The 24,556-nt window shown below is 52.6% G+C and overlaps 1 protein-coding gene across 1 annotated transcript; it reads left to right on the forward strand.

Annotated features, from left to right (window-relative positions):
- Positions 1,454–15,456, forward strand: SCRT2 (scratch family transcriptional repressor 2). The gene is made up of 2 exons (XM_018057660.1): positions 1,454–1,884; positions 12,780–15,456. The coding sequence occupies exons 1-2, from the start codon at positions 1,752–1,754 to the stop codon at positions 13,562–13,564; spliced, it is 918 nt and encodes a 305-aa protein (XP_017913149.1). The 5' UTR covers positions 1,454–1,751; the 3' UTR covers positions 13,565–15,456.

Raw genomic sequence — 24,556 nt, forward strand, 5'->3', positions numbered from 1 at the left:
TCTGTTGACTTCCTGTTGGGACCCTGGGCACCTCTGTGGCCTCTCTTAGTCTTCAAGGGTCTTAGTCTCCCAACTGGTATTAGGTGACCCAGTCCCAAAAGCACAACCCCACTCCATCAGTCTAGCATACCATAAACAGAATGCTGTTAACCAATGAGATCTTGACATTCCTAGAGTCTGATTCCAGGACTCTTGTGCTCTGGACATCACATACTTGCTAAGGCCAGCCCACCACCATGGCACTTTGCCAAGCAGCTCTCTGGGCAGGGGTTTGCATTCTCCTGCTCCTTGGTCCTACCCAGATATGAAGCTCCCCTAGGTTTTGGCTGGATTGGAGGTTGGAAGGGGGGGTCTGCTGAGATTCTCCTGGAGACAAAGGAGCTGACCTGCAAAGAGTTCCAGCGGGAGCCCCGCTCCCCCTCCCTTCCCCCCTCTCCCTTCCCAGTCCACGTGTCTCTATTGTCTGCTCCCCGCTTCAGGGAAAGACACAGCCTCGGATGTGTCAAAACCACCACCCCCCGGCAGCAGGGAAATTAATTACTGGACGATTTTCACTTCCTCTTGCAGCGCCCGCCTGAGCTAGGCACCGGAACAGGACTGGCTGAGCTAGGCTGGGCATCAGCATGGGGGACTTGCTCCCCTCATCAGTTCTGGAAGAAGAAAGTTGAACCCCAAACCCAACAGGGAGCTTCAGTGGGAAGACAAGCTGGGGAGGGGGGATGACTTCCCCTAGTTAAAGCTGAGTGTCCAAACTGACCCCTTCAAACCTAGGGGACAGGGAGGGGGCTGGAGGCAGGTGCGGGGGGGGGGGGGGTCCGCCGCTGGCGAGCTCATACTCTTCTCTGTATTCCCTTCCTTGTGTCCCCATGTGCCTGAACCCCGCCTGCTCAGACCGAACCTCCTGTCCTCTTTCCTTCTGTCTTGCACTTCTCTTCCCCTTTCTTTGCATCCCTGGGGTGCTTTCTTTTTGTGTATCTGGAGGTCTCTTTTTCTCCCGTGGGTGTGTGTTGTTACTTCTCTCCGTCTCTGCCTTTCTTCTCTTCTCTTCTCTCTCTCTCTCTCTCTCTCTCTCTCTCTCTCTCTCTCTCTCTCTCTCTCTCTCTCTCGTCTTTTTGTCCTTATCTTGGTCTCTGCTCCTATTTCTATCTCTTTCACTGTGTATGAGTCTCTCTTTTTCTGTATGTCTCTTTCTGTCTTTCTCTGTGTATCTCATCTCCGCTCTCTCTTTCTCTCTCTCTCCCCCTTGTTCCCCCCCCCGCCCCCCCCTTTCTCCGTCTCTATATCTCTGCTTTTCTCGCCCTCACTTTCTCCCCTCCTGCCTGCCCGCTGCTCCCTGCGCCTGGCCTGCCCCCACCGCCGCCGGTTCAGGGGAACGTGTGCGGAGCGATTGTCCTGGGGGACATTTGATGGATTAGAGCGCTGAACAGTTCCATTGCTAGGGGACCACCTGATCTCCTCCAGCCTGCGTCCCATATAAAGCCGGCAGCCGGAGTGCTGAGCACAGCTCCAGCGATCGCCTGTCTGAGAGCCGCCGCCGCCACCGCCGCCGCCGCCAAGCCCGAGCGGGAGCCAGAGCTACAGCCGGGGCCGCCGCCACCGGTGCCGGCTCCGCGCTGCCGCCCGCCCGTCGCCCGCTGGGAGCTGTCCAGTGCTGAAACCCCGCGCAGACAGCCAATCGCGCCCGGCTGGCCTCCTCCCCCCGACCAGGGCCCCTCGCAAGTGCCCCCGCCGAGTCCCACGCCAGTCGCACCATGCCCCGCTCCTTCCTGGTAAAGAAGATCAAAGGCGACGGCTTCCAGTGCAGCGGGGTGCCGGCCCCCACCTATCACCCCTTGGAGACCGCCTACGTGCTGCCTGGAGCCCGGGGGCCTTCCGGGGACAACGGTGAGTGGGACCCGGCGGGGGGGGGAAGAGGAGGGGAGGGGAGTTCGGGCCCTCCCCAACTCGGGCCACGAGGAGGGGTGCGCGCGGCAGGGAACCCCGGGAGGAGATTTCCTTGGCTGTGTGCGCCTCCCGGGCTTCCTGAGGGCCAGGCAGGCGGGGCATGGGCCAGGTCTGTACAAAGGGAAAGTCGCAGGGTCGGCCCATCCCGCCGCTGAGCGAGCGTCAGCCTGGACTTTGAAAGTTGTGGCCCTAGATTGGAACTGGAGTGAGGGATGGTGAGAGAATGGAGAGAGAGAGAGAGTGGTGTCCATTAAGGGTTAGTGTTGGGGGGCTAATGCACAAGGCGTCCTAAGGGTCCCCTCTTCCTGGCTGAGGGAAGGAGGTTGGTTGTCCGAGAGTACTCCCTTGATGAGGAAGGTAAACTGGCCTGGACCACCAATCCCTGGGGAGAGAGGGTTGGCTCCCTAGGGGTAGCTGGGGGCACCCTCTTTCCCTTCAAGTCTGCTCCCCCTGGTGATGCCAGGCAAGTCTCAGCCCCCTCTCTCAGCAACTCTTTTGTTACCCTCAGCCACATGCCTGCCAAAGGCTGGGCCTGTCCTGGAGACTGAGAGGAAGAGGGAATTTCTAGGAGGGGTTCCCCCAAGGTGGCTCTTGGTCTCCTAGGTCGCACCCTCTTCCCCGCTCCAGCTTCTCACACTCCTCTAGAGACGACCCTGCTGTTTCTTGTCAGTCCCCCACCCCCAACGCACTCTATTTCTTTTCAGAGCAAGTTCCTATAGTGACAAGTGTTTGGGGGACAAGAGAGGTCAGTCAGGCCCAAAAAGGGGTGATCTCTGGAGGTTGTGGGGAAAAATTAGAGACTGGTTCTGTGGACCCCATCCCCCATCAAGGGGATCACAAAAGGGTTCTCCTCTGATGGTCCCCACCAGGACAGGTGTCTGAAGAGGAGGCATCCCTTTGGCAGTAAGAAATCTGACATTACATGTGGCATCACCTTTGGGGTGTGCGTGTGTGTGTGGGGTGTGTGTGTGTGGTGTGTGGGGTGTGTGTGTGTGTGTGTGTGTGTGTGTAAGTGGGAAGGGAAGAGGAGAGGAGAGAAAAAGGAGAAAAGAAAGGATTGAAGATGAGGGGGCAGCTGAGATGGCAAAGGCAGGAGGGTGGGAGCTTCTGCCTCAGGGATTTCCAAGCACTTCACCTACATTCCATCACTCCACTAAGCCAGGTAGCAAGAGGGTGCTGGGTAAAATGCTCTGTGACCTCATCAAGGTCAAAGAAATTAGGGAGCGAACAGGGATACAGCTCCAGCCCCTCACCCCCTGACCTCCCCCAGATCCCCAAGAGAACCAACCCCCTTTTCTTTGCCCCACGTTCCTTATTCTACTGTCCTCTTTCTTGACCCCAGGGCCTCTTGGGGTTGAGGACTGAATCCTAGGGATATGGCTGGGCTTATCTGAGTGCAGGCAGGACAGAGGGTGGACCTGGGTCCATGCCAGGGCTAGGGACCTCAGTAGAAATGGAAACGCCTGCAAGCCTGAAATGTGGATCCCTTGGAGGATGGACACAAAGCCCTGGGTTCCTGCCCACTGAGGGCCCCTTGGTCCTGTCCCAGGCCAGCTGAGGAAACCCAGAGAAGCCCAGAGAATTTCTCATGCACAGCCAAAACTGCAGACTGTTCCTCGGGAGGGAGGCAGGAATGCCTTGCCTTGAATTCAGTCCAAAAAAGCTTTGAAAGGAGCCTCTGAGCAAATAGTGGGAAGCAAGGTATGGGCCAAGCCATCAGCAGGGATGTTCTACCAGCTTTAACCCCCTAGAACCACCCTGTCCTTGGCCCTTTCCCTAAAGGGCTCCAGACCAGCTCCTTCTGGGGATTCGTGAGGCTGTCCTGACAGTTTGATATCTGGCCTGGAACTCTGGGAGGCCTGGGCTCTAGGTCTCTGACTTACTATGTGACCTTGGGCAAGTGCCTTTCCTTCTCTGATCCTCCATCTCAACAGTGAAAGAATTTGGATGGCATGATCTAAGCATCCTTCCAACTTTATAAGCTCAGTTTCTGTGAAGGTCAAGTGTGGGGTGGGAGGCACTGGAGACTGGACGAGGGTCTAACAGAATGCGTGGGGCCATTGTCAGGGTTTCTTCTGTAGGGCTCCGTTTGCCATTCGATGTCTGGCTGAGGGTGGCAGAGTTTCTGAGGCCAAGCACTTCTCTTGGCTTCAGTCTCTGCAGGCAGCCCCGGGCTGAGGACAGGTACTCTACCCTGGCTGCCCTGGCAGTGTCTGCAGTAAATGGTCAGTGCCAGAGACCAAGGGGTGACCCTTCAAGGCTGAGTACGGCTGGGAAACACAGTCTGCCTTATTCTGTTATGGGGCAGAGGGGCTCTTCCATCCCTGGGGTGTGGCCAGACTGGGAAATGAAGGCTCCCTCATCCCACGGGTGGGTAGGGGTGCTGGGGGTCCTCAGAGAGCCTGCCGGCACCTAGTGGTCCGTTGTCTCCGCTCTGCCGGAAATAACCTTGCTGAGCATTTGAGGCAAGTGTGAAAAATTGCTGAGCCGACGTTTTTCTCTCCCAGCGTGTGTAAGTGTGCTGGGTAAACAAGGAGAAAGAGAGGAGGGGGGAGGTGAGGAGAGTGAGGGAGAGGAGGAGGGGGGAGGAGAAAGGAGGGAGGGAAAGGGGGAGAGCCTGGGGCTGGAGATAGTTCCAGTTATTAGAAAGATCCTCTTACAAGCCATTCCTGCAGCAACAACGGCTGCAGGGTCAGGGTGAGACCAATGGGAGGGGAATCTGGGGTGGCGGCGGGGGGTAGGAAGGGAGCCTGTGAATGTGGAGGTCAGGGGAACCACAGGCTCCTGATTGATGAAGATGCAAGACTCCAAATTAAAGAGTACCCCCAGCCCAGGGAAAGCTTGGGAGTGCTGGAGAATTCCTGGAGGACTCCTCCTTCTCCACACACACACACACACACACAACAGCAGCCTCCGTGGGCCCGGCAGAGGGTGTGGCAGGTACATCTGGGCTCCAGGCTCCCCCTGAATGCACCTAAATAGGGAAGAAGCCCCACAACAGGGCAAGTTCCAGGCTTCTCTGCAGCGCTCCCCAAAGAAGGGAGAGCAGATCTAATTTCACCATCCTCTCTAATGTAATGCCTCTTTTCTCCCCCTCTTGCTTCTCCACTGCTTTCTGCCTCCGTGGAGCCCTCCCTTCCCCTCCTTTCCCCTGGGTGATTCTGAGCACAGATTCAGTCCCTCAGTGAGATGGCAATTCACATCCTCCCAACCCTCTCAGAACCTCATCCTCCAACTCCATCAAACCCCTTCCCAGGCCTGGGCCCCATCCTGGGGAATGCTAGGGACTCATTCATCTCAGAGAAGGAAGCTGCCTACCCAGCTGCACACCAGTGGTCTCCACGGACCTGTGGACATCCTCACTGGCCCCGGAGTATCGACCTCTCCACACACCCTAACTCTGAACTCCAGCTGGATGCCAGGTCCTCCATCCTCTTAACCCCCACCACGTCCTGCCCTCATACTCCTTCAGAGTGCATCTGACCCAGGCAGATGAGGGATCAATGCCAATCCAATAACGCAGTTGTCTGCCCTCCACAGCTACATTAAGCCTCCCCAGCAGCTGAGGAAGTGCTCCTACTTCTGCCCATGGGCTTCTCTAGTTGACCACATTATACCAACACCCGCTTCCGTTCACTCACTCTGATGGCGCCGAGGAGTCGCCCCAGGCCAGGCCTGGGAATCTGCTCAAAGCCCCCAATTGGCACACGTCTACCCCACACTTTAGAAAGCCTATTTGGGGTGCAGGGATGCAAAAGGGTAGCCCCAGTCCCTTGGCAGAGGGAGCTCAGAGAGGGCTGTGGAGGGGTCAAAGGACACAGGGCAGACCCACCTGTTTTAACTACCTCTGCCCCTGGCATCTTGTTCTTGGTCCAGGTCCAAGGTCAAGATTAGAGACATGGCAGAGGTTCAGGTTCAAAGTCCATGTCCAACCTTCATTCTAGGACGAGGTCTGAAGTCTAGTTCCAAGGTCAGTGTCCCAGGTTACAGGCTCACTTCAAAATTCAGAACAAATCCATGTCCAAGTCGACATTCATGCTCCAGGAACTGGATCCAGATCCAGATCCAATTTCTAGTCCAAGGTCATGTCCAGGTCCATTCTCAAGGCTGGCCAGTTCAAGTCGTAAAGCCAGCTTCCTCTGAAGCTCTGAACTAATCTTCCCCTACCTGAACCTCCGTTTCCCTCTTACAAGAATAAGCAGCCAAACTTGATCTCTTTCAGCTCTGGCCTTTCAGGGACCCAGAACTCGATGTTCTTAAAAACCTGTCAGCGGGAATGTGCAATAAAAGGGATGGGATACTGAATACGGGATACTGAATCTAGGGTCCATGCCCCGCCTTAAGCCTGGGGTCACAAGGGGGACATGAAGGACCCAGGCTGAATGTCCACTCTTCAGACAGCCTGTTTTTGGCTCCTGATAGAGGTCAGGAGAGTATATCAAGTCCCTACGGCAGCATAGCAATTTATATATCCCAAACACACATGCATACACACACAGAGTGGGCGCAGGGCAGCAAGCGCAGAGTGCAGGCGAAGGTTAGCTTCATCCTCCAGAGGCACAGCTGAGACTGGAGAGGTGACTTGCCTGCGATGACAAGGGCATAAGTGGTGCACTGCATCACCCCTCCCAGGTGGGTGCTTCATACACGTTCCCGGGACCCCCTCAGCCTAGAGGCGCTCTTGGGCCGGGGCGGTGGGGGTGGGGGGGGTCACTGTGAGATGCTGCTGGGAGAGATGAGGCCCCGGAACTCTTGGCTTCCTTCCAGCTGTGGTCTCCTCTGGGATGGAGTAGCCGCCGCCAGCCTTTGGCTAAGAAGGGAGGTTGGAATGGGCCCTCTGCCTCTTCTGGGGCACAGAGAGGGTAGGGCAGGAAACAGGGGGCCCAGAGAGACAACGTACATTATACAAGACACCAGGTCTCCGGAAGGAGGCCCAGGAAGGGCCCCAGAGATGCCCAGGAGGGGGCGGGAGGCTGCTCCACCAACCAGTGCTGGGTAACTCCAGACCCTCAGCCACCAGGCCTATTTCCACAACCCCTTGAAAAATCTTTCCTATTGATTCCTGCAGAGCTGTGGACCTCCCTGTGGGCCACAGGAATTGGGTCACAGTCAGGAGAAACCAGAATATGGGGGGTTTCAGGAGGCAGGGACAGTGGGGAGAGGCTCTGGAGTGCTCTCAACATTCCCTGGGTTTGAGTCAGTGGGCACGAGCCCCACACCCTACAGCCCTGGTCATGTTGGGCCAGACCCCACTCTGTCTCCCACTCATCTGGACTCAGGGGCCCCCTCCCCAGTGGGCAGGTATACCAGCTGCCAGGCCCTTGGAGGAGGTGGGTGTCATTTCTGGTCCAGTGCCCGGGGAACTGCGAACAAAGATGCTATAATAAGGGGAGGGGGAGGCACCAGCCCCTTTGCCCAGCTCTGTGAGCAGACAGGAGAAACTATTTTTATCCCGCTTTGCTGCTGACAGACCTGGCTTTCTGCTCAGCTGGCTGGAGCTGATTCTCAAGGCCCGAGGCCCTGGCACAGCAAGACGCAGCTCTAAATATATTCATGCAGCAGCCCCTCCAGCCCCCCACCTTGCAGGGCCCAGCCCTCCTCGGCAAAGTGGGCTACCTGGGAAACTGGCCCATCACTAGGCCTCTCTCTTCTACCCAACTAGAGACAGGGAAGTGGGATTTGGATTGGAGATTCCCTGGAGGAAGTCTGGGACACTGGGAACCTGAGGGAGACTGGGAAAAAGAGCACTGTCCTGGGAGGCAGAAGGCCAGCCTAGCTCTGGTGGGAACTTGCTTTGTGGCCTGGTAAAGGCCCCTCTCTGGGCTTCAGCTTCCTCAGAAGTAGGGCACTGGAGCAAGTGACCACTACGTTCCCTTAGACACGAGCTAACAGACATAAAATACTGAGCAGGGTGTCTTGTACACAGTAAGTGCTCAAGCAGGGTTAGTCATTACTTTTATTAATTATTTACAAAGGTTTACAAAGGGCTGGTGCATTTTCTAGAAGAATAGCTTCTCCCCACCCCCAATACCCCATCATTACATCAGACACAGGCCAACTAGGTGGTGGTATTTGAAGAAACTCACTACCCCTGCCTCCCACCAGTTGAAAAGCTTCCCTCCCTCAACAGGTCTCCATGCCTGCTCAGGGGTTTGGGGAAAAAAACACAGATTCTGGAGGCGTTCAAGCCTTACTCCTCCTCCAGTGACCTTGAGCAAGTCCTCTGCCCTCTCCAGGCCTCTGGACTTAGTGCAGTGCCTGGCACAGGGGGTGGGCACAACAGCAGCTGGAAGCAGTAGTGCTTCTCAGAGAATCCCCCACCCTCATCCCAGGGGGTCAGACAATTGGAAGAGACAATGTTTGTGAAATGCCCAGCACCTGATTTCTCATAAAATTCCCTTGCAAAATTTTTAAAAATGTATTCTGGACCTTCAGTCTAAAATATCAAAACTCTTGAGCAGGGAAAATCAAGTCATTCTTGGGTGATGTACATGACATCTCCACTTCTCCTAAGTGTTTCTGAGCCTTCCTTATACCCCCATGCGACTGGAGGGGCTCTGTTCTATCCCTCAAACGGGGCACTGGAGCCCAGAGAGGCTTTGTGCCTTACCCATGGTCACACAGCTGGAATGAGTAAAAGAGTCAGTCTTTTCTCCCTGGGTCCCTGGCCCTCCCTGCCTCTGTTTCCAAACAAGAGAGGCCTATCTCACCCTGTTAGCAGGGAGACAGGTAACTCATCCTTCTATAGTCACCTGTAGGACAGAGGAAGGCATCTAAAACCTGTGTGAGTTCCATGCACAGAATCAGAAAAGCGCTGCCTATAGTGTCCTAAAGGATTCTCCAGGCTTGAGGTCCAGAGAAGTGAGGTGGTTTGCCCAAGGTAACACAGCAGCCTGAGATGATCCACGTGTATCCCCTTCACTCTTTAGCAGATTAGAGGGTATCACTAGAAAATGTAGGAACAATAATAATGACAATTAAATAACAGCTTGAGAGGCTACTGTGTGCCAGGCATTGTACTAAGCATTATACACCATTAATTCAGTCAGTCCTTTCATAAGTTCCTTTATCCAGGTACAGCACAAAAAGGTTTAGTAACTTGCCCAAGGTCAGATGGGCTTCCCTGGTGGCTCAGCTGGTAAAGAATCCGCCTGCAATGCGGGAGACTTGGGTTGGATCCCTGGGTTGGGAAGATCCCCTGGAGAAGGAACAGCTACCCACTCCAGTATTCTGGCCTGGAGAATTCCATGGACTGTATAGTCCATGGGGTCACAAAGAGTCGGACATGACTGAGCGACTTTCACTTTCAAAGTCCCATAGCGAAGGAGAGGTCTGTGAGTCTGAGGAGAATGAGATAGAGCTGATAAGGATAGGGGGGTAGGGGACAGGACAATGGGCATCATTGAGGGGTTGGTTCAGCCACGATGCAACAAGAGTCTTTCGAGCATCTCAGTCAACCTTCTACAGGTAGAGACAGAGTCCAGAGAGGTTAGGCAACCTGATCACGATCACAAAGCAAGTTAGAACCACCTCCACCAAGATGATCACATAAACTCTCATACAACCCTCCACCCCCACCCTACAACTCATGCAAAACTCTGCAGCTGCTGGCCACCATGTCTGGCCCCACAATTCCTGACCAGAAGGCAATTCCGCATCTGTCCCTAAGCAGAGGCTCAGCCTTTGAGGTGCCAGTATTTCTATATAGAGACCCCCAGCAACCGGAGTGCTGCAGTACTGCAAGTCACCACCAGAGGGCACCATAGAAAGAGAGGCCCGCCAGGGCGAGGACTGCCCAGACCATTGAGCTGCTACCAATTTTCTGTATCACCAGTTTTCTCATCAGAGTGTGAGCCAGAACCTACACATCTTGGGTGAGGAAACAGTGGCCCAGGCTGGAGGTGCGAGATGTGTCTGTGCGGATGCCAAGAAAACTGTGGGTTTCCAGCACAGAAACCCACCTGGGGAGATTGTTATTGTTCAGAGTAACAGCCAACATGTATCATGCCAGGCACTGGGTTGGAATTCTTGCTGTAAGTTATTAGCTGCACAACCCTGGGCATGTTGCTTAACAACTACTTTATGCCTCAGTTTCCTCATTTGTAAGATGGTACCAACCTCAGAGCCATGAAGGTGGGATGCATTTGTGTTTAAAACCTTTAAACTGTATCAGACACAAAAGTCCTCTGGGAATGTTGGTTATTATTTGCTCACTTTTCACTTATTGTTTGTTTATTCATGGACTCTGTACTACAAACTGTGTGAGTTAGGTACTTTTATTTTCCCCTATTTCACAGCTGGGGAAACAGAGGCATAGAGAGGTCAAACACTTTGTCTAAGATCACACAGCCAGGAATAGTAAAGCTGGAACTCAATCCTGGTAGTCTGGTACCAAAATTGTGCTCTTAACCAATATGCCATCGTTCCTTAATAATAGCACATCCAAGGTCACATGATCAGTGACCCCGTCCAAACGGATTCTATACTATCCCCATACCCAGAGGACAGAGCAGAGATGCAAGAAGACGTACAACTTGCTCTAGGTCACCCAGCTAGAATCAGTGTCAGGAAATCAAGCTGTCCCAAGATCTGGTAGACAGAATGGTCCTGGCAGACCCTGCTGCACTAGGGATTGAGGCTGGCCTAGCAAATCTTTATCACCCATTCACCACCCATTTCACAAATACTTATCAAGTGCTCACTAGCTGGGGCTCTGCCAGTAGATGAACAACCCAGCCATGCCCCTTCCTCCCAGTGTGTGGAAGAGGAGCAGTGCAGTGGGTTCAACTCTTGTCCCACCCTTGAGCAAGCACCACCGCCACTCTGCACCTCAGTTTCTTTATCTGTAACACAGGTATTTTTGTGGTGATTCAGCAAGGTGATGGGAGTGAAGCACTCAGCACAGAGCTTGGTACTTAGTAAGTGCTCAGTAAATATCAGCTAGTATTATCATTATCATCAGTAATCACAATAGGAAGAAACACAGAAGAAAGAGGGAGTCTAGGCATGCCTAACAGGTATTTGACTCAGTCTGAAACAACACTCCTTGAAAGTTTTCGGGGCTTTAGTACCAGGCCTGATTCCTGGAGTGGGAGGAAGGGGAACCTCCTGATCAAAGGCAGACAAGAGGGGAGAATGGGGTGCTGAGAGGCTGCACACCTGTCCCATTATAAAACTGCCACCACCACTGCCCTCTCTGCATCTGACCAGTGCCCTCTCTACTGAGTCTTCCACCTCCACAACCCCGTCATTGTGTGTAGAGGTCCCTGTTGGGCAGCTGAAGGGACAGGGTTAAAAAATAAAGGTACACCTTCTGGGCCGGGGTGCCTTCTGCACAGACTTCACCCTGTGACCATCCCAAAGGCCAGATGTGAGGCAAAAGCACAAAGGCTGAATCAGGCAGGTTGTTTCAGGGGATGAAAGCTCTGAATCCAGTTCCCTGCTTACAAAGCCCTCTTCCACCTGCTCATTTGAATCAAGGATGCTGGGGGTGGTGGAGGGTCATATTTCCAGCTTTGCCACTCTGGGTAAAGAAGCCTAACCCCCACTGTTTTTTACAATCAAAGGACAAGGGAAATACTTGGTATTTCAGTGCCAGGTTGGTAAGTTTGTATAGTATCTGCCAGAAACTCTCCTGGGAGTCCAGGCCCCAGGGCCCTCAGGGAAGGTGCTGGGACCAGGCAAGGCCCAGGGAGGCAGAATCAAATCAGAGTGGTGCCTGCCCTTGGAAAGCCCTTGTAGAATGTCCTGGGAGGGTGCCAGCCCACCCACCCAACAGTCACTAGATCCCGAAATGGACAGGATTTCTGGTCCAACTCGAGAGAGAAAGGAGGGGCTCAGAGCGGGGATGAATCTCACAAGGGGACTCCAGAAGTCTTCCAGTGGAGCAGGGAGCAAAACGGGCTTGGGAGCAAGTTACAAGGACATGCCCTTCTTAGAGCATTTATTACATGCCACATACTTGACCTCTTTTAAATCCCCCAGCAACCCTGGGAAGTGGGTTTAACAGGACTGTGATTCGTTCATGCAATGTCTATTCTTTGTACACCTCCTTTGAACCAGGCACGTGCTGGGCACACAGATCTCACCCTGAGGGGCAGGGGCAATTGAACAATCTTCAGCGGAGTCGCTTTTTCAAGCAAGTAAAAAGCATAATTGTAACAGCTAACATTTATACAGCAATTTCTGTGTGCTCTTTTTTTACTTCCTTATATGTAAAATGGGAATTAAAACAGGATCTACTTCATAGGGTCAGTGATGACTAAATGAGTTAACAAGAGTAAAGCATGGAGGCCGAACTTGGTGCACAGGAACAATTAATGCATGGCTCTTTTCATCACTTAGTCCTTCCAAAGACCCTGGGAAGGAGTGTCCGATCATAAGTTCCATTTTGCAAATGAGGAAGCCGAGATTCAGATGAGTCAAAGGACTGGAATGGCAGAATGCTGCTGGAAGAAAGGAAGTCTGGGTTTTGGCATCAGGCTGCCAAGGTTTGGATCCCGGCTCCACCAAATACTTGTGGGCTTGGACTATATACCTCAGTTTCTCTCTCTGTACAGATCATACAACAATACCTTCCCTGCGTCGCCTTGCGCACTTAAGAAGATAGCCAACACCAAATCAGTAGAATTTGACCTCACCATGCTCCACAAGGATGGAGTTGGGTGGTTTTTATTGCGGCCCACGGAGTTAGGATCTGAACCCGGGCATCCTGACCCCAGAAGCACAGAAGCAGGACAGCGACTGCTGCTATACAAGCAGACTTCAGTTCCCCAAGAGAGGCCACGGGGACGCCTCCTGGGCGCCTCACCTTCCCCTTGTCTCATCCCCTCCAGGTTACGCGCCGCACTGCCTGCCCCCCAGCACCTACGATGCGGACCAGAAGCCAGGCCTGGAGCTGGCGCCGGCCGAGCCCGCGTACCCGCCGGCGGCCCCGGAAGAGTACAGCGACCCCGAGAGCCCTCAGTCCAGCCTGTCGGCGCGCTACTTCCGCGGGGAGGCGGCCGTGACCGACAGCTATTCCATGGACGCCTTCTTCATCTCGGACGGGCGCTCGCGGCGGCGGCGCGGCGGGGACGCGGGCGGCGCGGGGGACGCCGGGAGCGGCGGGGGGCGCGCGGGGCGCGCGGGGACGCCGGCGGGCGGCGGGCACCGGCACGCGTGCGCCGAGTGCGGCAAGACGTACGCCACGTCGTCGAACCTGAGCCGCCACAAGCAGACGCACCGCAGCCTGGACAGCCAGCTGGCGCGCAAGTGCCCGACGTGCGGCAAGGCGTACGTGTCCATGCCCGCGCTGGCCATGCATGTGCTCACGCACAACCTGCGCCACAAGTGCGGCGTGTGCGGCAAGGCCTTCTCGCGGCCCTGGCTGCTGCAGGGCCACATGCGCTCGCACACCGGCGAGAAGCCGTTCGGCTGCGCGCACTGCGGCAAGGCCTTCGCCGACCGCTCCAACCTGCGCGCGCACATGCAGACGCACTCGGCCTTCAAGCACTACCGCTGCCGCCAGTGCGACAAGAGCTTCGCGCTCAAGTCCTACCTCCACAAGCACTGCGAGGCCGCCTGCGTCAAGGGGGCCGAGCCACCCCCGCCGCCGCCGCCCGCCGGCCCCACCAGCTGAGCCTCCCATCGCGCTCCCGGGTCCCCCAGCTGCGTCCCCCTGCCCACCCCCCTCCTGGGGACCCTGCTCCCAGACCGGAACTTTTCTCTCCGACCCCCAAACCCAGAACTCGCTTTCGCCACTGTCTTCTCCAAGTACATCCCGACCCTCCTCGTCCTTACCGGCTACCAAGATTCGGACCTTGACCCGCTGTCCGCGCCCTCAAGGCTCCCAACTCAGGCACCAGGTCCGCACGTTTGCCGGGCCCCCTGGCCGGAATTTTCTCCCGTCCATACCCTGCAGTCTCCCTAACTTGCAGACCTTTCCTCTCACTTCCCAACTGCGTTTCAGGCCGGTTCTCTACTGGAGCCCCGAACTCTTAAGGCTTAAACCTCCCCTTGACTCTCACGCCTGCCATGGATTCCCCATCCACACCAGGACGCAGGCCTTAGGAATCTAATCTTCACTCTCGGAGACCCCAGCCTGTCCCAGATCCCCCTGCCCATACCTTGGCCTTAGTCTAGCCATTTACCCACCACCTTCCTCATCCTCTGGGGGACCTTCTCATTCATTCCCACCCCCTACTCTCTTGAGACCCCTCATCCCACTAGCAGCTCTCAACCCTCTGAGTTCACCTGACCTGGGGCAGACATGAGGGCCAGTTCAGGGCTCGGCCACCTAATGTAGCCCCTCTCTCACCCTGGGACAGCCCCTCCTTGGGCTTCCAGCCTCTCCCGCAGATTCTCTGAGCACTTTCCCTACCCACAGGACTACAGGTACCCTCTTTATGTATTGGAGGGAGGTCTGGGGCACCTCACGAATGCCCTTCTCCCCATCCGGCTGGGCCTCTCCAGTGTATTTATTTGTGTATTTATTTATCTATTTATTATTCTAATTAATCTCTTGCCCTCACCCAGTAATGGTCTGACTTCCCCAGCTGGACTGGGAGGTCAGGGAGCCAGGCAAGGAGAGGGACAGCAAAGGCCATAGAGGGCTGTCCCCCACCCCAACACACCCCATTTCGGGGCGTGGGGAGAAGTCCTATCCTCATCAGAGCCTGAACTTGCTGGGGAACGGGGCGTGAGAATGGGAGGGATAGCCTGCTGACCCTCAACTTGGGGAGGGGGACATCAGGAGGTCAGTCTTGGGGCAGGTCCCCGCCCTCCTGCGCCTTCTATTCCCACTGCAGGGAGACCAGAGAGAGGAGCCTCCCCGATATGTTTCCTATTCATTCCTCTTCTTGAGGAACCCCAAGTTCCAGGGACCGACTGAGCCCCGGACCCGCTGGGGCTTCCGGCCCGCTCCGCTCTGCTCCCCGGGAGGAGCGCTCCCTCCCGCCACGTCTATGCAACTCTCCCGGGCAGAGGGGCCGGGGCTCCCAGCAGCGCCCCCATTGGCCGCCACTACCTCCCCCGCCGCGCTTTTGCATGCCCGGGCGAGGACCGAAGCACACACCTCCATGCTCGCGGGCCCTGGCCCGGTCTGCTTTAAGCACACGCCTCTGCCCCATCTCTAGGCGCCCAGCTCGGGGGCAGGAGTCACAGAATCTCGGACCCTCCGCCCTCTTCCCTACGCCGCAAATGAGGGTGGAGCCTGGAGGGGGCTCCCCACCGGGAGCAGGTGCACTTCTCTAGGGCTTCCCAGCTCCAGGCCCACCTGGGAAGGGAGGCAGCAGGGATGAGGGGAGGGAGAGGGGGTGCAGAAGCAACTACGGAGGGTGTTGATCCTGTAAATAGGAACTTCCGACAGCAATAATTTTCCATGCATGCTAAGCCTTTTGGCCATATTTTGTATGAGCGCTTGGCGCTCTCCCTCCCTTCTCCTCCCCCATCTCCCACCCCAGACTCCCAACCCTTCCTCACCTTCAGCAGTATTACTTGTAAGGCAATTCAGGGATATTAAAGGGACTTTGGCCACTCATCAGTGCCTCTAGACCTTGTGATGGGGACAGGTGGGGTGGAGGGACATCTAAGAAGCAGCCAGATTTTTGTTCCACTCAATCCCTCCCCGGCCCCACCAGCCTGACCAGCCTGTAGCTGTCCCCAGCAGTCACACAGCTCAAGGATTCTCTTGACATCCACAAGGTTCCAGGCATCCTCAGTCCTAAATGGTCCTCATCTACTGGGGTTGCAAACTGAAAGGGTTCAAGACCCAGATTAATAACATAAGTGAATGAGGCAGGCTGCCCTAAGACACTGGGGGATGCTAGCACCTGAAAACAGCATGTTTCACCTTAAAGCACTGCAATTCAAATTAACTGCACCTCTCAAACAAATACAACTGTGGGCCAGATTTGTCCCTTGACAGCCAGTTTACAACCCCTACATTCTTCCCCACTTTCACCCTTCTCTCTGGGAGGGTGGGTAGGAGGGGTTCTGGCCAGTCCTATTGGTCATACAAGTGGCAAATGCAGGCATGCAAAAAGGTTGACTTTGGCTCAGCAATGTTGTCCCAAAGCTAGGAGCTGCCCCTAGAGCCTGTGGGCTACATGTCACCAAAAGTGTTCAGTAAGCCAGTGGAGCACCAGTCCATTCCACTTGCCAGCTGGATTGGTGAGCTTTCAAAATGCAAACCTCTCCTCACTTTACTGAACAACTTTACTGGGGACCACTAGCATCGTGCCATTTAACTCCAACCCCCAGCACAGACTCACAGGGTGGGGGTGTGCTCTGAGGGCCCAATGCCAGGCTGGGGGCTTGGGAGTGTAGGCTGGAAATGCATCTCCCTTTGAGTCACCTTTCAGTTTTCTTCCTTATATAGACAGGGCACTCAAATTTTATACCCTTATCCTGGTGCCTGTCCACCTTTCCTTTCAAACACCTCTGGACAGGCTGACTGCATCCTGAGCTATGTGCTAGGTGTCTTCAGCAATGACAGCAGTGTGGAAATCCCCCACAAAGTTTCCAAAGGGAGTCTGACTGGCCCAGGCCCCTGCCGCCTTCCCTGGCCATCCACACTGCTCCTGACTGGTTACTGCATTCGTTACATTTGTTTCAGGTCCAGGGACCAGGACCCACTCTAGATATCATTTTATATTAATAAATATCTAATGTATCATCTTAAAGGGAACCTTTAAGGGACCTTAAAGGGAACCAGCCTTACATGAAGCCCACAGCCTGGATAGCAGAACAGACGTGGGAAAGCCCATGTCCCCATTACCTGCAGCCCTGCTGCTGCTGCTAAGTTGCTTCAGTCGTGTCCAACTCTGTGCGACCCCATAGATGGTAGCCCACCAGACTCCCCGTCTCTGGGATTTTCCAGGCAAGGACACTGGAGTGGGTTGCCATTTCCTTCTCCAGTGCATGAAAGTGAAAAGTGAAAGTGAAGTCGCTCAGTCGTATCCAACTCTTCATGACCCCATGGACTGCAGCCTACCAGGCTCCTCCACCCATGGGATTTTCCAGGCAAGAGTACTAGAGTGGGGTGCCATTGCCTTCTCCACCTGCAGCCCAGAGCACCTCAGTTAACATATGTCCAGTCTGCTTTTCACAGTCCTCTCAAAAGAAGGCCTCTGGGATGCAGCTCTGGCTCTCCTCTGCCCTGTCTGGCTGCTCCACTTAGTGACACTGCAGACTCATCTTCCCGTGCCTAAGTAAGGAACCCACTTCCTGTTCCCTCTTCTGTCCTCGTCTGTGCTCCTCAAGGTCTCTCCTAGACTCCTCTTCTCAGTGTGTATTCTCATGAAGCAATCTCATCACACCCACGGCTTCAATTTTCACCCACATGCAGATGACTTGCAAATTTGCATTTTCAATTCTGACCTCCTCTCTGAGCTGCAAATCCACATCTCCCTGCAAACCACCTCCACATGGATATCCCAAAAGTACCACAGACCAGCCCAAGTCTGAAGCCATGATGTGGTTCTCTCCTGCATCTGTCTCCTTTTCCCTTCCCTCTAATCCATCAGGTTCTGTTTATTTTTTCCTCTTTGTCTTTTCAGTCTCCGCCCTAGACCATAGCTACCATCATCTTTTACCTTCTTACTGGTGACCCTGGATCCATTCTGCCTCCAACTCTCTTCCTCTCTCTACCTCTCTTCCTCTCTCCATAGTGACCACCGGGATCTTTTTTTAAATGCAGATCGATTATGTCACTCCTGTTCCTCTTTTATGTTTGAATGCTGCAGTGATTTCTCACTGTGGGGGATGGTGAGAAGAACCTGTTTTCAAAGACCTACCCAGTCTGACTCTTTCCATCACTCTAGCCTGAATCTCCAGACATAAGCCCCTTTGCTGTCTGAGTTACAGCCACCTCTGTTTAGCAGTTTTGCTTTCCCCACTGCCACAGGGCCTTTGCATAAGCTGTTCTGACCACCAGTAACATACTTCATTTGCAACGCCAATACCACCACTGTTGACTAGTTATTTCTTTTCAGTCTTCATCTCCCAGCTTGATGGGAGTTCTTCTTCCTCAAGAACCACATCATCTTGGTTCACAGCACGTACCAATAATGTACACTTTTCCATTAATTACTGTGGTGTCTGGTTATTCTCTGTATCCCCCATTAGATTAGAAGCTTTATGGGAAAGGGACTGACAGTCTTTTTGCTTGTCATTAAATTTCCTGGGTCTACCACAGTACCTAGCCAATAGCACATAACCAGTAATTTTTTTAAATGAACTACACACATTTAAGTCATAATCAATAAATGGCACCCCACTCCACTACTCTTGCCTGGAAAATCTCATGGATGGAGGAGCCTGGTGGGCTGCAATCCATGGGGTCTCTAAGAGTCGGACACAACGGAGCAACTTCACTTTGACTTTTCACTTTCATGCATTGGAGAAGGAAATGGCAACCCACTCCAGTGTTCTTGCCTGGAGAATCCCAGGGACGGGGGAGCCTGGTGGGCTGCCAACTATGGGGTCGCACAGAGTCGGACACAACTGAAGCGACTTGGCAGCAGCAGCAGCAGCATGCTTTAAAAAAAAAACAAAAAAGAGTCTTGTTCCCTCATGGCCATAGATGATTGGTTCAGATTTGGGCATCTAACTAGAACCTGGAAATTTCCTCTCTCCTTCTCTCCAAATCATAAGACCTGTAACTTGAGAGCTGTGGCTCAGATTGCTAACTACTTATCAATATCCATCCTCTCCTTCCTTAGTAAGAGAACTCCACTGTTAGCTGAGCACATTGCCACACTGAATGAAGATTACATATCCCAGCTGCCCTTGCCACCAGCAGTGGCCATGTGATCAAATTCTGGTCAATGACACACAAGGGAGAGTGTTATATGGAACTTCTGAGACAAAAAAGGAGGGGGTCATATCCTTTGCCTTTCCATTTATCCACCTTCTTCCAGGCTGGCACTTCAGGAACACCCTTGGACTAGGAGGTGACCCTACTCTAAAATCATGGAGTTGACAGAAGGGCCTGTGCCCCTAGTGACAGTGGAGCCACCCCAGTCCTGGGCTTCCTGCTTCCAGATTCTCTTTCCTGAGAGGAAACATGTTGGGGCATTTTAAGCCTCTCTTGTCAAGCTTCTATTACTAAAAGCCAAAGATAACCCCCGCTGGTAGCCGCGTTCCTATCACATGGAGGTAATCCCTCTGCCAAGGGAGAGACAGAAAAAAGTCTCTGAACCCACTTTTCTCTGAGGCCTAGTTTCACCTTACAGTCAAGGGAGTAGCCAAGTGTTCCAATTCATTAAGCTGATTCACGCTGGCTTTCTACACCTGCAAACAAGAGCCTGGGCTAATACGTTGGGACTAGTCTAGAAGTGCCAACACAGAGAGACCTTTGAGATCTATTATAAATTTAAAATGTTATCAAACATATTTGATTTGATATTTGACAATGTGATACTGACATATTATCATATTTATTGAGCACTTACAATGCGTTGGGCACTGTTCTAAGGACCTTACTTTTATCATCTCTTTATTCTCTCAACAACTCTACAAGTTAGGCACCATTATGAAGGCCATTTTGAAAGTTAGGAAACCATGGCACAGAGAGGTGCCTGGTCCACGGTCGTCTAACAAGACAAGTATAATTTTAACACAGGCAAGATTCAGAACTATTGAGGATGATCCATGAAATTCCCCCTTTGCCTTAGTTTTGACTTCCCAGTAGCAAAGTCTTGAATGCAGGTAGCTTATTTGGGAGGTGATTTCAGGAAGCAGGAGTGCAGGGGCAAGAAGAATGAGACAGAGGGTGTGTTAGCGGGGTTGTTGCTGTAGCAGTGGGTCTGGTACTGCTATTTTCTGAGAAGGATCCGAAAAAAGGTCCAAATGGTCTGGAATGTTTCTCACAATTCTCCACCTGTGACAACGTAAGACACTTTTACTCACCAGCTCTGGTTGCCACTGGTGAACACCTCAACATCACTAGGAGACTCCCGCAGGGATGGAAAATATGGAAGACACTGGAAGCCTTGGCTGGGAAGCCAGCCGTGCTAGGTGAGTCTGGATTTGCACAATACTTCCCACCACAATTTTAGCTGAGATCAAAGGTAGGCCAAGGGGACATGCCACTGAGATCCAGGTCTTTGGTCCACAAAGCTCACATTTGTTCAGACATGTATTCATTACTCCACCCATCCAGGGGGCTCAAAGGGGGCTGACCCCAGGGGTGTGGCTGATGGGTCTCCTCCAACCCAATCAGAGTCATCCCAGTGGGTGACAGGTTCCAGTACCCATACTTAAGCAACTCAGCACATGGTAACGTCCCTGGTGGTTGTTGTTCAGTTGCTCAGTCATGTCTGACTCTTTGTGACCCCATGGACTACACCATGCCAGGCTTTCTCGTCCTTCACTATCTCCTAGAGTTTGCTCAAACTCATGCCCACTGAGTCGGTGATGCCATCCAACCATCTCATCCTCTTCTCCTTTTGCCCTCAGTCTTTCCCAGCATCAGGGTGTTTTCCAATCAGTCAGCTCTTTGCATCAGATGGCCAAAGTACTGGAGCTTCAGCATCAGTCCTTCCAATGAATATTCAGGGTTGATTTCCTTTAGGATTGACTGCTTTGATCTCCTTACTGTCCAAGGGACTCTCAAGAGTCTTCTCCAACACGACAGTTCAAAAGCATCAATTCTTGGACGCTCAGCTTTCTTTATAGCCCAACTCTCACATCCATACGTGACTACTGGAAAAACCATAGCTTTGACTAGATGGACCTTTGTTGGTAAAGTAATGTCTCTGCTTTTTAATATTCTGTCTAGGTTGGCATTAGCTTTTCTTCCAAGGAGTAAGTGTCTTTTAATTTCATGGCTACAGTCACCATCTGCAGAGATTTTGGAGCCCCCTGCAAAATAAAATCTCTTACTGTTTCCATTGTTTCCCCATCTATTTGCCATGAAGTGATGGGACCGGATGCCAAAATCTTAGTTTTTTGAACGTTGAGTTTTAAGCCCGTTTTTTTTTTTTTTCCACTGTCTTCTTTCACTTTCATCAAGAGGCTCTTTAGTTCCTCTTCGCTTCCTACCGTTAGGGTGGTGTCATCTGCATAGCTGAAGTTATTGATATTTCTCCCGGCAGTCTTGATATCAGCTTGTGCTTCATCCAGCCCAGCATTTCTCATGATGTACTCTGCATATAAGTTAGATAAGCAGGGTGACAATATACAGTCTTGACATAAGCCTTTCCCGATTTGGGACCATTCTGTCGTTCTATGTCCAGTTCTAACTGTTGCTTCCTGACTGAATGTTTATATTGCCCCAAAGTCCATATGTTGAAGCCTGATCCCTAGTGTGCTGGTAGCTGATGGTAGGACTTTGGGGAGGTGACTTGGTCCTGAGGGTGGGATGATTCTGATGCACGATGTTTCTTCACAGGGTCTCCAGCAGAAGGGACCCCAGTTAACCCTCATGGAAACTGCTCATCAGTGTCCTCTATACTGGCATTTCTCCCTTCCCCAGTCCTTCCTGGGCTCACTTCCTACAGCAGATTGTCTTCCAAAGATGGTCCCAACAATATCTCGTTTGTGGGAACAAGCTCTTTTAGGACCTTGCTTCTCTTCCCATCAAGACATGGAATCTCTGTACCTTCCCTTGAGCCTGGTTGGGGGCAGGGTGGTAGTGTGAGAGCTCCTACAAATAGAACACCACAGAAATGATGCCACGGGACTTCCAAGACTAGACTGGAAAGGCCATGAAGCTTCTGCCAAGTTCTCTTGGGACACTCATTCTTGAAAGCCAGCTGCCATGCTATGAGGAAGCCCAGGCCACATGGAAAGGCCCCGTGGAGGTGTTCCGGCTGACAAGCAGGATGGGCCAGTGCATGTGTGAGTGAAGACACCTCGAGATGATTCTAGCCTCAGCCATCGAGTCACCCCCAGCCACTGAATCACCTCTCAGCTGATGGCCCAGACATTGCGGAGAAAAGACAACCAGTGCCCACGGTGCCCTGCCTGAATTCTTGACTCACAGAATCTGTGAGGATAATAAAAATGGTCATTTTTATGCCACTGCATTTTGCAGTGGTTTGTGTTACAGTGATACAATAACTAGAGCAGCTCCCCAAGAAAGTACCTGCACACAAGTCCCAGTCTCAGCGTCTACTTTTGGGAGAACCCAGGCTAAAACAGAAGAATATCGTTAGATCCCAGAATTTCTCCAGCTTCCAGTCGCACGCTTACCTTAGCCGCAGTGGAAGGTACCACATCTTAATCCCAACACAAGGGTCAGGTCTTCATGTCGTTCATTTATGGGTGGTGGTGTTCAGTCACTCAGTCGTGTCTGACTCTTTGCGACCCCAAGGACTGCAGCACGCCAGGCTTCCCTGTCCCTCACCATCTCCCAAAGTTTGCCCAAGTTCATGTCCGTTGCATTGGTGATGCCATGGATAGTTTAGGGACAGATGGGCCAAAATAATGGAACTGCTGATTGGCCAGGTCCTCTTCCCCCATCAGTCCTCCTTTCTCATGGAATCTTCCCCAAAACCACACAGGAAAACAAGGTTGAAGTTCCAGGCCTTGCCAGTTCTGTTCAGGGATCAGAGGCCATGAATTTCAGGGGAGGGTAAACCTTCTTGAGCCCAGAGGTGAACACCAATTAAGCTAAACCAATCAGTGTAAGGCTTCCGAGGTGTAAAGAATCCAATGCAGGAGACTCAGGTTCAATCCCTGGGTCAGGAAGATACCTCCTCCTGCCGTCCCCTGTAGGAGGAAATGGCAACCCACTCCAGTATTCTTGCTTGGGAAATCCCATGGACAGAGGAGCTTGGTGGGCTACAATCCACAGGACTGCAAAGGGTTGGACACAACTGAGCAACTGAGCATGCATGCACACAATCAGGGTAATTCCACTCTCCTTTCCAGGGACTGGTTTAGGCATGGAAATATGATGAGACATGAGGCAAACACTCCTGGGCGGAAGGGTGGGGAGGCAGAGGATGGTTACTAAAGGCTTCTTCAGTCTTAAAAAGAGGGGCAAAGGGATGTCAATGTCCTAACTTCCACCTTTGAAAGCCGTTGTATACGATGCTTGAAGCTACAGCAAAACATCTTGGGACCATGAGGGGCAAGCATGAGGATAAAAACAAGAAGGAGGAGGATGGTACAAAAAGCTGGAAAGAACCTGACCTTGTTCAATTACCTCTTCACCAATCATGGATATACCTGCCTCTAGAAATCTTAATTATGTGGAAATACAAGTCTTCTTAAGGCTTAAAATTCAATTTTGAGTTGAACCATAGGTATCTCAACATACAGAATTTGTTGCCAGGAGTGGGGGGTTCTCACTGGGCAAACTATGATGAAAGATTCAGGACAACTCTCCATTTTTCCATCCCAGGAGCTGTTCCCTCTTTCTTCTTACTTTCTGAAAGGAGGAAGTGGTTCTAAGGGAACAACTTCCCTCTTGATGAAATTCTCTAATTACCAGTAATTTGGGGGCTGAGGAAAAGCCCAGGTGGCTCAGCAGCAAAGAATCCACTTGCCAGTGTAGGAGACACAAGAGACTCGGGTTTGATCCCTGGGTTGGGAAGACACCCTGGAGAAGGAAATGGCAATGGGCTACAGTCCATGGGGGTCACACAGAGTCAGACATGACTGAGTGACTGAACACACGCACATATGCCGGATTCCTTCCTAAACACTGTGTGTTATTTTCATTTACTCTCCCTGGCAAGTGAGTAAGGAAACCAAGACACAGAAAAGTTGAGTATCCCACCACAGACACACACACACATATACACACACACACACATATACACACACACACACACACACACACACACACACACACATCACACTGGCTAGTCGGTGGTGGAGCCAGGACTTAAATCCATCCCATTCAAGTGACTCCAGATCCTATACCTTAAACCATCACCTGCTTCTTCCCTGTTTCCCCTCTCCAGAACCAAGCCACTTTCCAGTATGAATAACCCCTCCTCCAGGAAGTCTTTCCTGGTTCTCCTTCAGCACTCTGGGTGTCGGGATGAAACCTGTCATCTTCCTTGATTATCACTATGTAAGCACTGATTTGGGCTTCCCTAGAGACTTCACTTTCACTTTTCACTTTCATGAATTGGAGAAGGAAATGGCAACCCACTCTAGTGTTCTTGCCTGGAGAATCCCAGGGACAGAGGAGCCTGGTAGGAGGCCATCTATGGGGTCGCACAGAGTCGGACACGACTGAAGCGACTTAGCAGCAGCAGCAGAAGCAGTGGCTCAGTGGTAAAGAATCTCCTTGTAATGCAGGAGATGCGGGTTCGAACCCTGGGTCAGGAAGATCCCCTGGAGGAGGAGATGGCAACCCACTCCATTATTCTTGCCTGGAGAATCCCATGGACAGAGAGCCTGGCAGGCTACAGTCCACAGGGTCACAAAGAGTCGACCACGACTGTAGCGACTTAGCACACACATTGTCCTCTAACAGCCATTATCTCCAAATGTTTTCACAATTCCCTCACTATCATTTTACAAAAGAGAAGGCTGATGCTTTTGCCTCTTGCCTGAGACCACATAGCCAGAGAGTGGCCATTTGGGATCTTAACCCAGGCCAGTCTGTGCCAAAGTCTTAATGTTGCCACAGATGCTAAAACACCAGAGATTAAAACCAGGAGCCTCT

This window comes from Capra hircus, chromosome 13, assembly GCF_001704415.2.
Source record: "Capra hircus breed San Clemente chromosome 13, ASM170441v1, whole genome shotgun sequence".
NCBI lineage: Eukaryota > Metazoa > Chordata > Mammalia > Artiodactyla > Bovidae > Capra > Capra hircus.